At 44.1% G+C, this 13,049-nt stretch overlaps 1 protein-coding gene across 1 annotated transcript in view; it reads left to right on the top strand.

Annotated features, from left to right (window-relative positions):
* The window catches only part of LOC144167240 (cytochrome P450 3A24-like), a 53,889-nt gene extending 45,523 nt beyond the window's left edge, over window positions 1-8,366 (top strand). The window contains exons 13-14 of the mRNA XM_077696579.1: window positions 4,806-4,971; window positions 8,146-8,366. Of these exons, the coding sequence (XP_077552705.1) occupies window positions 4,806-4,971; window positions 8,146-8,235 (256 nt within the window). The 3' untranslated portion in view covers window positions 8,236-8,366. The remainder of the gene's footprint in view (window positions 1-4,805; window positions 4,972-8,145) is intronic.
* The last annotated feature ends 4,683 nt before the right edge of the window (window positions 8,367-13,049 follow it).

The following is a 13,049-nucleotide window of genomic DNA, read 5'->3' as shown; positions in this document are numbered from 1 at the left end:
GGAGAGACCCGCAGTTCGCCACCACCGCGCAACGCGAAGCACTGTGTAACCGTAGAGCGGTTAACCCCACGTCTGCCCATGATTGCACAATGCCGCAACAAAAACCCCTGGCGCTATTCGTCGCTATACTCGCGGCACGATTCGCGGGACTACTCGGCACTGCTACCTCTAACAGTGGCCGGGTCTGCATATGATATGCCCCTCTGCCGACAACATTTTTTGGAGCCCTCGTGTTCATACCATGCCTCAAGACTAACACTTATCCAAGAGGGGCTTCAATCAACAGGCTCCAATGTTTTATCTATAAGTGATAAAGTTAAGGACAGCCGGCCAGTTCCCCCCCCCCCCCCGTGCGATTTTGGGGAACTTCGACTCAGTTCGTACATTTTTACATCGTTGCAACTGTCACTTGTTACTGTCATATAAGAACAGACCGCCTCTGTTGTGCAACAATAAATAACCAACCAGACACAGAAGCCTACTTCTCAAGCTCTGCAACAACACATGATCGCGCAGCTACAATGCATCTCCGCTGAGATGCATTGGACCATCTCGTACATAACATACCTCATTCGTACCATTCTTCGGAGATAACTGCAAATTTTACCGTTTGTCATACTATCATAAATTATTGCCAGCTGCATCATCGAACTTCGCGCAGATTCCTCAGCGAAACTGTTGAACGCTGCCTCTGACGAAAGGAGGACGCGCGTGTGGTTTGACCACAATGGAAAACCACCAGTTTGCTACTATGCCGGTTTACACCAGTTTGTGACTACACCATCATGCGCCGACTGCAAAATTGCACGTTTCGCTAATTATCCGGCATTTCCACCCCGTGAACAATTCTTAAACAAAATAAATGAGCAACAGCAGTATAACGTGCAGAGTGGACCTGAATTGCTTCCACCCCCACGCGACAGCTCAGGGCCGTCCTTGCAAACGTTTGTCTAGTAAGCAGACATTGCCATAGGAGGCGCTGTTCTACCTATGGGACATGAACTCTAGTAAAGCCAGCCAGTACCAGCCATTCTGCCACCTGCCCAAATTCAAGTCTCAAGCAGGCACTTGTAAGTGCAGATTAAGGGCCTCGCCTTGTCGTCGCAGCTCGCTCGCTGGACCCAAGTAGAAGCCCCACGCACGGCGTTTCGGCGTAGCGGCTGTCAACGCGGCGTAACCCAGAGGCTTTGAAAGCCAAGTGATTTATATAGCAATAAGCGTTCGAAACTCGTGAACCACTGGCGCTTGTCATATATCACCCCGTTGTGCAGCAAAAAAAGAGGTCGGTACAGTACAGGCAAAACATACGTAATTAACCGGCAGCGCCCTCGTTCATTTTGTAAGGAACGCTCGTTTATTTGTTTTCTACGGTAGTAAGCGAAAAAAAGTGGCAGCGCAACGCCGGCACGTGCTGGAGGAAAAGCAAGCACAAAAAGAACAGCACCCCGCTGGCGCAGTTCCAGGTAGGGGTCTCGCGAGCACTGCGTAAGTGGGAAATATGAATTGCATTGGGTTGTAGCAGTGAGCAGGTAACGGCGCTACAGCCCATTATGGCGAATCACTCCCCTGCACTTGCGACGTCGTTGACATTGAGTGGAACGGCTTTAATTTTTTAGATGATATCGAAAGTCACTATTTGCCCCCATCAACGAAAATGTTTACTTCGTTGTGCATAAGAAAATGACGCACCCAATACACGAAGATGTCGCGGAAGTATTGCGACAACATGTGCTCGCACAGCTACCACAGTACATCAGCGACAACGCTACCCAGCCCTGTTTCGACGTAACCACCGTCCTAACTGACATCATCACTACCCCTTTTCGCTCAACTCCACATTCCTCCCTCCACCGAACTATTAAGTGATAATCAGCGGCCCCTGTGGATTGCTCAATGGTACTGTAGATTTTTACCCCTGAAGAAATCAGAGCTACGTATGCATCCGCAATGAACTCGCTCCATACCATAACTTGTTCAGCAAAGCAACGACTCCATTAGCAAATTATCCAGCTTCATGGGCTACCACAACGCCTATAACAAAAACACGCGCACAGGGTACTCCTCCAACTCGCTCAAGCTTCAATCCACATCGACAAGTACATCCTTCATATAAATAGTTGGACACCATCCAAAACTATACCACCTCGCAAAAAGTCATTCCACTTGGCGCCCTTTTACATCATCGCACTTACATTATTGTTACTGAATACGTCAGCCCCGAACCCCCACCTACTCCAGGCTTATAAATTTGTGGGACGTCTTTTTTGGAAAATGTCGCATGTAAATTTTTCATATTTGGAGGAGAATAACTCAGGTCATAAAGATTAGGATCACCGAGACAATAGCCATAAAAAATGTTGCTTTTTTAATTAAGACAGCCGTGAAGTTATATTTTTATCATATCTACCTACCAACTACAATACCTCAATACCATTGCAAATATTTTTCAGACTTCTTCTTGATAGTCCAAAATGTAGGCGTCCCTAGACCAGATGGCTCATAAATAGCGCAGCGACCATCTCTATATTGGTTTTTACCCTGCATTATAAATAAATACTAAATACAGTTAAGCACAGCACCTATATGAACCCCAATTTAGAATCAAATCAACTCAAGTCACCAGAAATAACCTCTCTCCAGGAACCGGCTCTCATCCTAAGAACAGATGTCGGGATTAACGTGGGCTAAACGTCTAGAATTCCCGCGTTTGTTTAGTAAAGTGTATATAAAGCGGTAAAATCACCCACGCGTTAAAGGGAACTTAAAACTATTATTAGATGGTGTGCATGTAACGCTAGAGATTTCCATGCTAAGTTAAAAAAATAACTTTGAGGCATTCAGCGGTGCAGTTCATAAATTCATTGTTTGTTAAGTTTGAAAGCTGGACTACTGCGGAGTTCGACTACTGGACTACTGCCTTACACTTCAGTATCACACCTCACGAACAGGGCATAAATACCGTAGGAAGTACCTAAGACTTATAACCGGTCTGCCCACAGAAATTCAAATTCATCACTTGTGCGAAAATATGGTAACATTGCCGTTTACGCCGAAAAGGTGAACTTAATGCCCTATTTACACTTTCAACGATGGTTCACGTCAACAGACGAACAACAGGACCCCAAAGACATTCACCAGGATATGTCACGGCTTCATGATACACCCCAACTATCAGTACTATGGACCGCTCTGTACCTAGCTGACCCTAGACCACATCCTCAACCCCATAACAAGGGAGAACTGCTACAAAACATACAAAACGTTCTTCCTGCGATGGTGCACTCGTGATCTACACTGACGAATAGTAAACAGAACCTAGCACAACAGCTGTGTGGTACGTTCTCGCATCTAACTCTATTAACATTCGGTTATTGCTGTGTGATAACCCGATTACAGGAACATAGGTCGAAAGATTTATCCTCGCGCAGAATTTCATTGTTCATAGCATACCCTCCTTTGCACTCAAAAAACAGAGATTACCCAGATTTATTGCAAGCTTTCATACATTGTTGGCATACTCTCCAGTAAAAAATATTGAAGCAATCCAAAGCAAGTTTCAGCGGAATACGCACGTTATCACCACGTCTGTGACTCGTAAGCTACAAAAACCAAATCATTCAAGTAAACGTTTCTGTGCTGCATTACTGCTGTTTCATGGTAATTGCTACCGACGTTACTGAACGTCGGTTGCAAAGGTGCTCACAACCGAAATAGATGAGTCATGATTTCGAAGTGAGCGTAATTCATTTATATCACTTGAATTCTCGGTAAAGGTGTGATGGTAGATGGCATTTCCTTGACTCGCAGGGTTAATAACGCATCTACCATCTTTGCTGCCAATCTGTAAAACACTTTTTAATCATCACCTATCACTCCAATCACTAACAGTCAAAAATACATCAATATTCTCAACGGGCCCCATTAAGATTTATTCCTCTTTCTAGGTGACTAGATGAAAGACGCTTCAACAAGTATTGCACACCGTATTTGGACATTCCCTGGGTTAGAAAGACAGATTCTTCTTTACAACCACAGATTCTTCTTTACAACCTTTCCGGTTACATGCCACCAAATTTCTTAAATGTGCTTTTTCTTGGACGTCATTCTGCATTTTATAAAAAACGCATTAATTTAAGTGAAACTCTTATGGGTAGGGTTTCATGTATTTGTTATGTCCCTGAGCAAAACCTCTCGAGGTTCCACGTGCTTTTGAAGCGCAAGGTGTTGAGAAACGATTGACACGGTGAATGTGCACATTGCACGCGGTCACCACCAAAGTCGCACGCTGTTAAAAACATGATTGGATCGTAAAACGTGTACCTCTCATCACTTCGATATGCATCTTGAGCAGACTGGGTAATAGTGCCCATCATTTTCAAGGTCACAGCATGTCTTAGACATTAAGCTTATATGCCTCATCTTTTGCATATGCAGTATGAGTAGACCTATTTTCGACACCAGTAGAGTACGAATAAAATTTAATGTGTGTATGTTCGAGTTCTCGCAGCAATTACTGCCGTCAGGCGCTAAAAGACCAAAATTACTGATGCCTTAAACCTAATTTCGGTTCTACCTTTATGTCACGTGGTAAAACACTTCCCTATTCATCCCGTGGTATACCCCGTGGTAAACCGCGTAGCTGGTCTAGCTGCAGTAAGCAACATACTGTTTCTACATTAAGGGTGTGTGATGCATGAGCAAGGGAACCTGGGGTTTTTAATTCTGAGAATAAACGTTCGCAAACGAGTGGACGCTTTAAAAAGAAAAGCGTCATAACCGGACTTCTCCCCTGTTCCTTTCAAAAGGTTCAATGAGGACAACAAAAACAACATCCACCCCACTTGTTTCCTGCCATTTGGAAATGGGCCACGCGCCTGTGTAGGCCGTGCATTTGCCTTCCTCAACGTGAAGGTTGCCGTAGCCACGCTCGTGTCAAGGTTCAGCATACACGTCGACAAACAGCGCCACAAGGTACGCTCGTTTATTTTTCACTAAGAACTCTAACTTCGGTAACAAAACCCAAACCCTCGGTTTTACAACACACCAGCAAAAGACGAATAGCTAAGATTAAAATCAAGCTTCCACACTTTCTTCATTTTTTTTTCGAAATTTTAAATGCTCGCAGACCATAGTGAGCTAACACATCAAGTACATAGATTAGGGGGCGCAAAGCACATCAGCGAGAGATAACTCAGAAACTAGCTCAAAATGTTTTTCTATCTTTTCCTGTCTTCGCGTTGTTCCACCGCCGGAATTACATCATCACAGTGTTGTAGCGGCTACTGCCCGGCTTTCCTTCAGTTGCATCAATGAACGCACCCGATAGCCACAATAATGAGGAAGCCATAAAATCAAAGGAGATACGGAAGGCGTAACTGCTGCGATCAGAAAATCACACAATGCCTCTCCGCGCGGGCGATGAGTACAGTTTTCTCAGTGCTTCCAGATGCGAAGGAAACAGTTAAAGTGCTTATCAGAAGTGCTGCGGAGTCCCTAAGGAAAGAATATGGGCTCTAAAATCGGACACAGTGGCGCCTACGGGCATGCTGTTGCAAAAAAAGGTGGTGTTGCAAAAAAAATATATGGGCAAACGTACACGAACTGCTTGGCGCCGCTTTTATTTTATGGATCTTTCTTTAACACCAAACACAGCTGATGAGATACAAAGAGAGAGAGAGACAGAGAGCGGGAAATTCCGATCCTTGTCGTCTAACGACAAAGATGGTTGAAACTCAAAGCTTTCTTCTGCCGCAACCCGAGTCAAATCCAAGTCCAATCTCGTGAGGGAATGATTTATGGTTGCCCGTCTGCGTCAACAGGAGGCATGAAACGTTGCCAGCCACCGAAATGCGGCGCGGCCGGGGAGCGGGTGCTTCGGAACGCGGAAAAGAGAGCCAAACCAGGAGCGAACTCAGCGGTACGGTACCTGGAATTGCAAATCTTAGGGAAGAACAGCAGAGATAGCGGGAAGGGAGAACCAGGAAGTGCGATAGGGAAGAGCTGAACCTACTTCTATGCCCTGCACGGCGTCTGCCTGAACAGCAGCCGTGAAAAAACTGGATGATAGGGGGTTGTTCCAACAGATGGGGGGCTACCCGTACCATGCACAAGTCAAAACAAGCACGCCACTATGTCATCCCCTGTACAACGTAGCAGTGCACTGAAGTTACCTCCATATCTGTTAACAATTCAGGACTCCATCGTGCGGAGTGCTTCGGTGTCCGAGAATTTCTCTTCTGTGTCACGATATGTAACGCGCGTTGGAACACAGTAAATTCTTTCTACGTGAAAATATTTCGAAAAACTAAAAAATTGATAAAAGTGTGAAAAAATTAACGAAAATGGCGGACCGTATAACGCCTTGGATTGCTATAATAATGCTGATTTCGCGAAAGTTCCACCTGTAATGCTTATATCAGCGTAATTGGGGATAGTTCGTCGAACGTAATTTTGAAAAACTAAAAAATAAAAATATATAAAAATATTACCGAAAATGGCAGACCGTAAAACACCCTGCATTTCCACTATAGTACAGATTTCACGAAAGTTCCACTAGTAATCGTTATATTGGCGTAAATATGGATAATTGCAGAACGGAATTTTGAAAAACTAAAAAGGTAACAAGATGAAAAAATACAGAAAATGGTGTACCGGATAACGCGGTGCATGTCCACAATAATGCTGATTTCGCAAAAATTATAAATAAAATTGTTATAATAGCGCAAATGGAGATAATTGATCGAACAGAGCTTAAAACTAAGGAATAAGAAAAAAAATTACGGAAACTGTAAATCCCTATAACCCTACATGTCTACAATAATGCAAATTTCGCGAAGGTTCCAGATGTAACAGTTATAATAGCGTAAATGAAGATAATTGGCCGAACGAAATTTTCAAAAACTAAAGAAATCATAAAAATATAAAACACACGGAAAGTTGACAAGCGTGTAACGCCCTGCGTATCGATAATAATGCAGCTTTCGCAAAAGTTGTACCTGTAATAATTATAATAGTGTAAATGTGGATAAATTGGTCGAACGAAAGTTTGAAGAACTAAGAAAATAGAAAAAATATAAAAGAAATTGCGGAAAATGGCAAACTGTGTAACGCCCTGCATTTCAACAATAAGGCAGATTTTGCGGAATGTTCTCCGGCAATTGTTGTAATAGCGTAAATGGAGATAATTGGTTGGACCGGATTCAGAAAAGCAAAAATTTTGGCTGTAAAAAGCTCGCACTCAAGACGAGCGCCATAAGAATGCTTCGAAAGCATTCCATGCAACGGCGCATACCAATGGCACATACCAACGCCTATGTGTGCTCTTTTTTCTGGGTCTAACCAAAGCTTCGATTATACATGAAATTCAAAACTAAGCCACACATATGCGCATAATTTGTTTGCTTATCACAGGCATACGCCCTCAGTGGGTAATTAGAAAGTTTGTATAAAGCTTCACCGTTTTGGCTTTAAGATAACATTGATGGTGGAGTGGTTATCAACCAGAATTGTGCTGTACACCTGTCTTCGGAAAACTAATCTCTTGACTTCCATTACTTTCGGTTATGCGTGTTGACAAGACGCTTCCTCTCCTCACTGATATTCGCAATGTCGGCTGCCTGGGGAAGCATTTTTTATTTTGTCTATTTTAACCTGGCCATGCTTTGTTTGCTAAAATGCTGTGCGCATTTGGTTCTTAACTTTGGCCGCTTGTACATCCTACGACCAGGCCTGAATATTTCACTGCAAGCACAGTTTTTTTCAAAATTCTCCAGGCCAAGCCAAAAGTGCGCAGGTCGCAAAAAAAAATTCGATGTACATGCTTACACCCCGATCGAGGCTGGAACGTTTTATGCCGGAAAGCTAGAGAAAACAGATTTCTTTCATGCTGTCATAAAATGAGTTTGTCAAGTTTAAATGTAAAGCTTATGCTTGTACTTCTTCGTGGTCCAGAAGGCTTACGTGTGGCCTAGAAAATTTTCACGAAGGGTGTGTCTGCATTGTTCAATCTTGAGACCCGACCACCCGTGCACCCCGTACCGAGTCTGATAAGGCTCGGTGTTGTTAGGTTACGGGGGTAGACTTGCAGTGTGGAAAATACTCAGCACCCAGAAATATATGAATAGCTCATGTGGTTTTATATTGCAGGATCCCATCAAACTTCAAAGCGGCTTCCTAACCACAAGGTTACCAAACTCGGTGTGTCTAAGATTCGAAAACATTTCTGCGGGCACTTAACTCAAACCTCAAGAAGCCACATGACACCAAACCACGGAGGAGGAATTGCGCTGCCTACGTTGCCTGGAATTTCGCACTCCATGAATGAAACCACGATCAGATTAAAACTGAACTATGGTTTATTAGCAACAGCAGTTGTAAGTCTCTGCCTCTGACGTCTTTATCCAATATTTTAGAAAAATGGGTGGCAAGCACTACAAAAAATGACTACGTCTGTGTAACCGTTTTGGCAGCATTTTAGCTTGTACCACACGTCGCAAACAGAGGCTGCATGCTCTCGTTTGAAGAAGCATTATTAGAAGCGCTCCTTTGCAGCAGCATGCCGGCTGCAGTAAAAAGCCATTTGGCTACCAGGCTGACAGCGAATACGAAGTGACAATTGGGAAGCTGTTTTGGATCGTACGTATTGACACACATTAATGCTACTTGATATCCGCTGGTATCCCAGCAGTACGCACATCATCAATTTTACCGGCTCTGTATAAAGCCCAAAGTTTTGTTTTAGTGTTATGAAATGCCAGGTTCTACGTAAGCATGTTTATATGGTTACTTTAGCCTACCATGAACCATGGAATCATGTTCCATCTGCTCTCGTGAATCATTCAAATGAGATTTTGTGCTCTGCTGTTCCAAACGACGTTGATTTCAATACAGGCGTCGATTTACGTTCTGGTTCAATTTAGCTAAAAAAGAAGTTACAAGCACCGACAACTCCAGCAGGGAATGAAGACAGCCATAGGGGCTGCAAAGAAAGGCTGATCTGAAGGCCATTGTGGTTTCAGTGCTGAGTTTTATACGGCGTTATCCGACATTATGAAACCGCTTTTGTTTGCAGTTTCGGACAGGCGTATCAAACAAATGTACTGTCTCTTTTGTTTCTCCCATACCACACCGTTTGTTCTAAAATCTATTCCCGGATGGCGCACGAGTCTGCCACTGCCTTAGGTTCAGTTATCTTGCCCTATACAGACTGCAAGGTTCTAATGAAGATTGTGGATCGAATGTACCAGGAAATACCACCGCGTAGTCGCAGGAGACGGGCGGTATACGTGGCAGGGCCATGCTCTGAAACGTTCATCTTACGCGCACTGTGTAACAGAATTTATTTTGTAGGAGAAGAGGTATGCTAAATTCATTATGAGAAAAGTGTTTCAGAAGACATTGTTGTGTCATTGGAAATTCAAACCTTCACGAGAACTACCTCCAGGTTCACTGAACCGTTTGAAAACTAGGATGACTTAAAGTATGTTTTCGTAATTTATAGCGGAGCTTTAATTAGATACCTACACCATTTTTTCGCGCCTCTACCACGCTTGCTAAGACAGCTTTCCCACGCTGTGTGTCCCCAGCCCGTGCGATAGCTGACCTGTCCGTGTCCTTCTCTCGCGCTGTATGTTTACGCCTAATGTTAGCTGAGAAGCTAAAAGCCAATCCCCGCCCTCTTTTTTACTTTTGCACACCCTTTCCCTCAGGCCAACAGCTGGCTCAGGTCGCTGACCGAGCCAAATGGCTTACGGCCAACGGCTAATCATCGGAGCTGACAAACTCAAATTTCTCTCTCTCTCTCTCTCTCTCTCTCTAGCCGTCCCATCATCGCCATGCCTGTCTCTTTCCTGTGCCGTCATACACCGTCTTGCGATATTATCACGTGCTTTGCTCAGCGAGAGAGAATAACGTGCCTTTTCTCAGCGCCGGCACGATCAGACGGAACGGAAGTGGCGGACAGAAATCATTGACGGCGATTCTGCAGTGGACACCAAGCGGAAGCGCGATGCCGTCGTGACTCCTAATACCGCGAGGCGGGATACGAAAACGTCGGAGTGGCTACAATCCTGCTGAACGCTTCCCCGGTGAAAAGGCGTGGTTTTAGTGCGAGTTTGTGGCCAACAAATTTGTAGTCGCTTGTGAGGCGTTTCTGTTCGTGGTTTCCCAGGGACCTCAGTCTCATTATCACGGTAACCCAAAACAGCTCCGCTGGTCGCATACACACGGTGGAATGGCACTGAATATTTATAACGACACCGGCTACGTCGTCTTCCTAAGCTAGCACTCCAACTTGAGCGGGGCGAAGTCGGAATCCTGTAATGTTGTTACTTGTAAGTAGAGGAAAGAGAATAATATAAGTGTTAATGATAATAAAAAGGTTGAACACCACACACAGAGCAAAAATACGGTTCAATCTTTCTCCATTGACACGCGCACAATGCAACACCCGCATCACGTACCACAGCATGGTTCCAAAACGTAAATTAGAAACGGTCGCGTGCGCGAAAATAGAGAGCCCACGTCATCCCCACATTTCTGCTTTGTCGACCGCCTCAACTACTTGCCTCTGCCAGTAAGGGTCACTGTCCCGATATTTTTCTACCGAGACACCTAAGTACTTCGTTTGTGAGCTTTGCCAGTTTGTTCCTACAAATACGTTCGGCTTCAATTCTCAATTACTGTGCCAAAAGCCTAGACACATGACCCAGTCGACGCTGATCCCGCTGTACATGCAGAACCTTTTTAACGTGCTTAAACCATTGAATATGCTGCTTCTATCCTGACAAAACAAAGCTATGCCGTAGGCGTGAGTAGGCTCACGCTCTTCCACTCGTGCAAGGCGAACGCCGGAATGCGGCAGTTTTTAATTATTCTGGCACAAAACGATTCAATATAGATACAGAAAACCAAGGACGATAACGGACGGCCCTGTTAGCCCTGACACACAGAGCGGCTAAGCTTAACGTGCTTTAATGGGTTATTGAATGAGTTGCCTGGTACATTCGCTGTATGCCATTTGCCCGCCTTAAGTAACTACTTTGCCCACATTTTTGCGTTCAAGGATAATCACCAAAAGTTTGTGTGAGACTTCGTCGAAAGCCTTCTTTAGGTCTCTCTGTATCACTGCCCCTTTTTACGCCATGCTATCGGAACAATATAGGATGCTTCTTGCAATGTGTATGTTATTTGCTATTGATCGGCCCTCAATTCCACACGTTTGGTTGGGCCCGACTATATCCCCTATGACTGACTTTATGCGTTCTGCGGGAATTTTCATTATTATTTTGTAATTTGCATTAGTTACACGTATGGGACGATATGCAGTTACCTTCCTTAGTGTCAGGGCGTTTTGAGACTTTGGAATGATTACTCGGTGCAAAAAGGGAAAGGACGGAGGCAGTATTTTGTTCTCCTACACCTCAGTGTATACGTCGAGTAACACTGGACTGGGTTGCTCTTGAAAGCTTTATAAAAAGCTACGCCCAATCCATCCGGGTCAGGAGTTTTCCTATTACGTAATTTCTGAATTGCCTTTTTACCTCGCTGACAGTTAGTAGCGCGTAAGGGTTAGTTTTTATTCGGTTATTAAAGTGAAACAACAAATAAAAAAATGTATGTTCAAATGTACCCACGTCAATTTGCTACAAAAGGAAAAGAGCTTTGTAATGTTCATTGATAGTCAGTTCTATTACAATTTGGTCCATGTGAACCACTCCGTCCTTTTCGATTTTAGCGATGTTCTTTCTACGAGCGTACCGTTTTTCTGATCGACGCGCTCTCTTGGTGGGTGCTTCTCCTACGAGTAACTTCTCAGCACGCGCTCTTAGCAGGGCTCTGTGATGTCTGTCCTGATCTATTACTTCGAGCTGCGACTTGAATTTTCTGATTTCGCCTGTGGACGATCCTGTCGTCTGACACTCTTCATTAGTGATCGCTCTGATCGCGTCTCGGAGCAATTACTGTCTTTTCCGTTGTACACGCTTTGCAGCGCTATATCATTTCAGCGCGGTCGGTTTTAGTTGTTGCAACATTTCCCACTTTTAAGCGTAGCTTCGTTGTTCTCCGCCCAACCGTGTTATTTTTTCACTTAAAAAGGCTGATGCAGTTAAAACTAGATGTAATGAACCTATATGTAATGAATTCCTGGATTTATCGAAGTATTTCTAATCCTATCTGCCCACCCCGTTGAAACACATGCTTTTACGACCTCTGTGTAACGAAGGCATTGCGACGGTTAACCTTGATGTAACGAATTCGCTCCGCTGTTTTTCATTGTTTTTTGCACTTTTTCTAGAAATAAATTAGCGAAATGCACTAATTTAGCGAATTTTGCCAACACAGCAAACTACCCTGTCTCTCCACGTGTCGTAGCGGTGTCGGTTAGCTCGTGGGGCCGCCTGTCAGCGTGTAGCGCGCCTCCACTGCTATCTGTGGTATCGGTGAGCCGGTGATAATTTCTGCTGCCAGAAAAGAAAAAATGTTTTCTTTCGGGGACAACCTTGCAACTTCAAATGCCGTCTCCCCCTGCGAGAAACAACTTCGCCACCTTGTACAGTATCCCGGCTAGAACCTCTTCAATTTTAAGTGCGGAAAAAAGCTCGAAATAGGCGAAAAGGCATTCTTTCAGCATACGTTTAGTCCCTGAAACGCGTTTGCGCACCGAGAAATGTCAAAAGCAAAATTGATACTTAAGGTACGTTTGTAAATATGGGGGTAAGTGACCTTCCTTCTATGACGAGCCGTGTAGTGGCTGAGCTCGTGGGAACACAGCACTCGAAAATCCAGCAGTTTTTCACTGTGAAATATATCCTTAAAGGGTGAGTTCGCCGAGGCTGATGTCCAGCACTTTGGTTTCGTTTCTACTACATTCACGTGAACTTTTAACTCTAATCCTACATGTAACGACAACGTGCATGTAACGAAAAACTGCGATTTTCGTCGACCCCGTTATATTTAGGTTTAAGTGTATTTCTGCTTCTTCTAATAATGTAGCATTCAATTTCCATACGTCTAAATTAAACTGGTGAATCTTTGTCTTGGCCCTAAAG

The sequence above is a fragment of the Haemaphysalis longicornis genome, unplaced genomic scaffold (genome assembly GCF_048455015.1).
Source record: "Haemaphysalis longicornis isolate Haplotype H1 unplaced genomic scaffold, Haemaphysalis longicornis Haplotype H1 scaffold_2, whole genome shotgun sequence".
Classification (NCBI taxonomy): Eukaryota; Metazoa; Arthropoda; class Arachnida; order Ixodida; family Ixodidae; genus Haemaphysalis; species Haemaphysalis longicornis.
The sequence above is the reverse complement of the archived record's forward strand: the minus strand, read 5'-3'. Positions and strand labels throughout refer to the sequence as shown.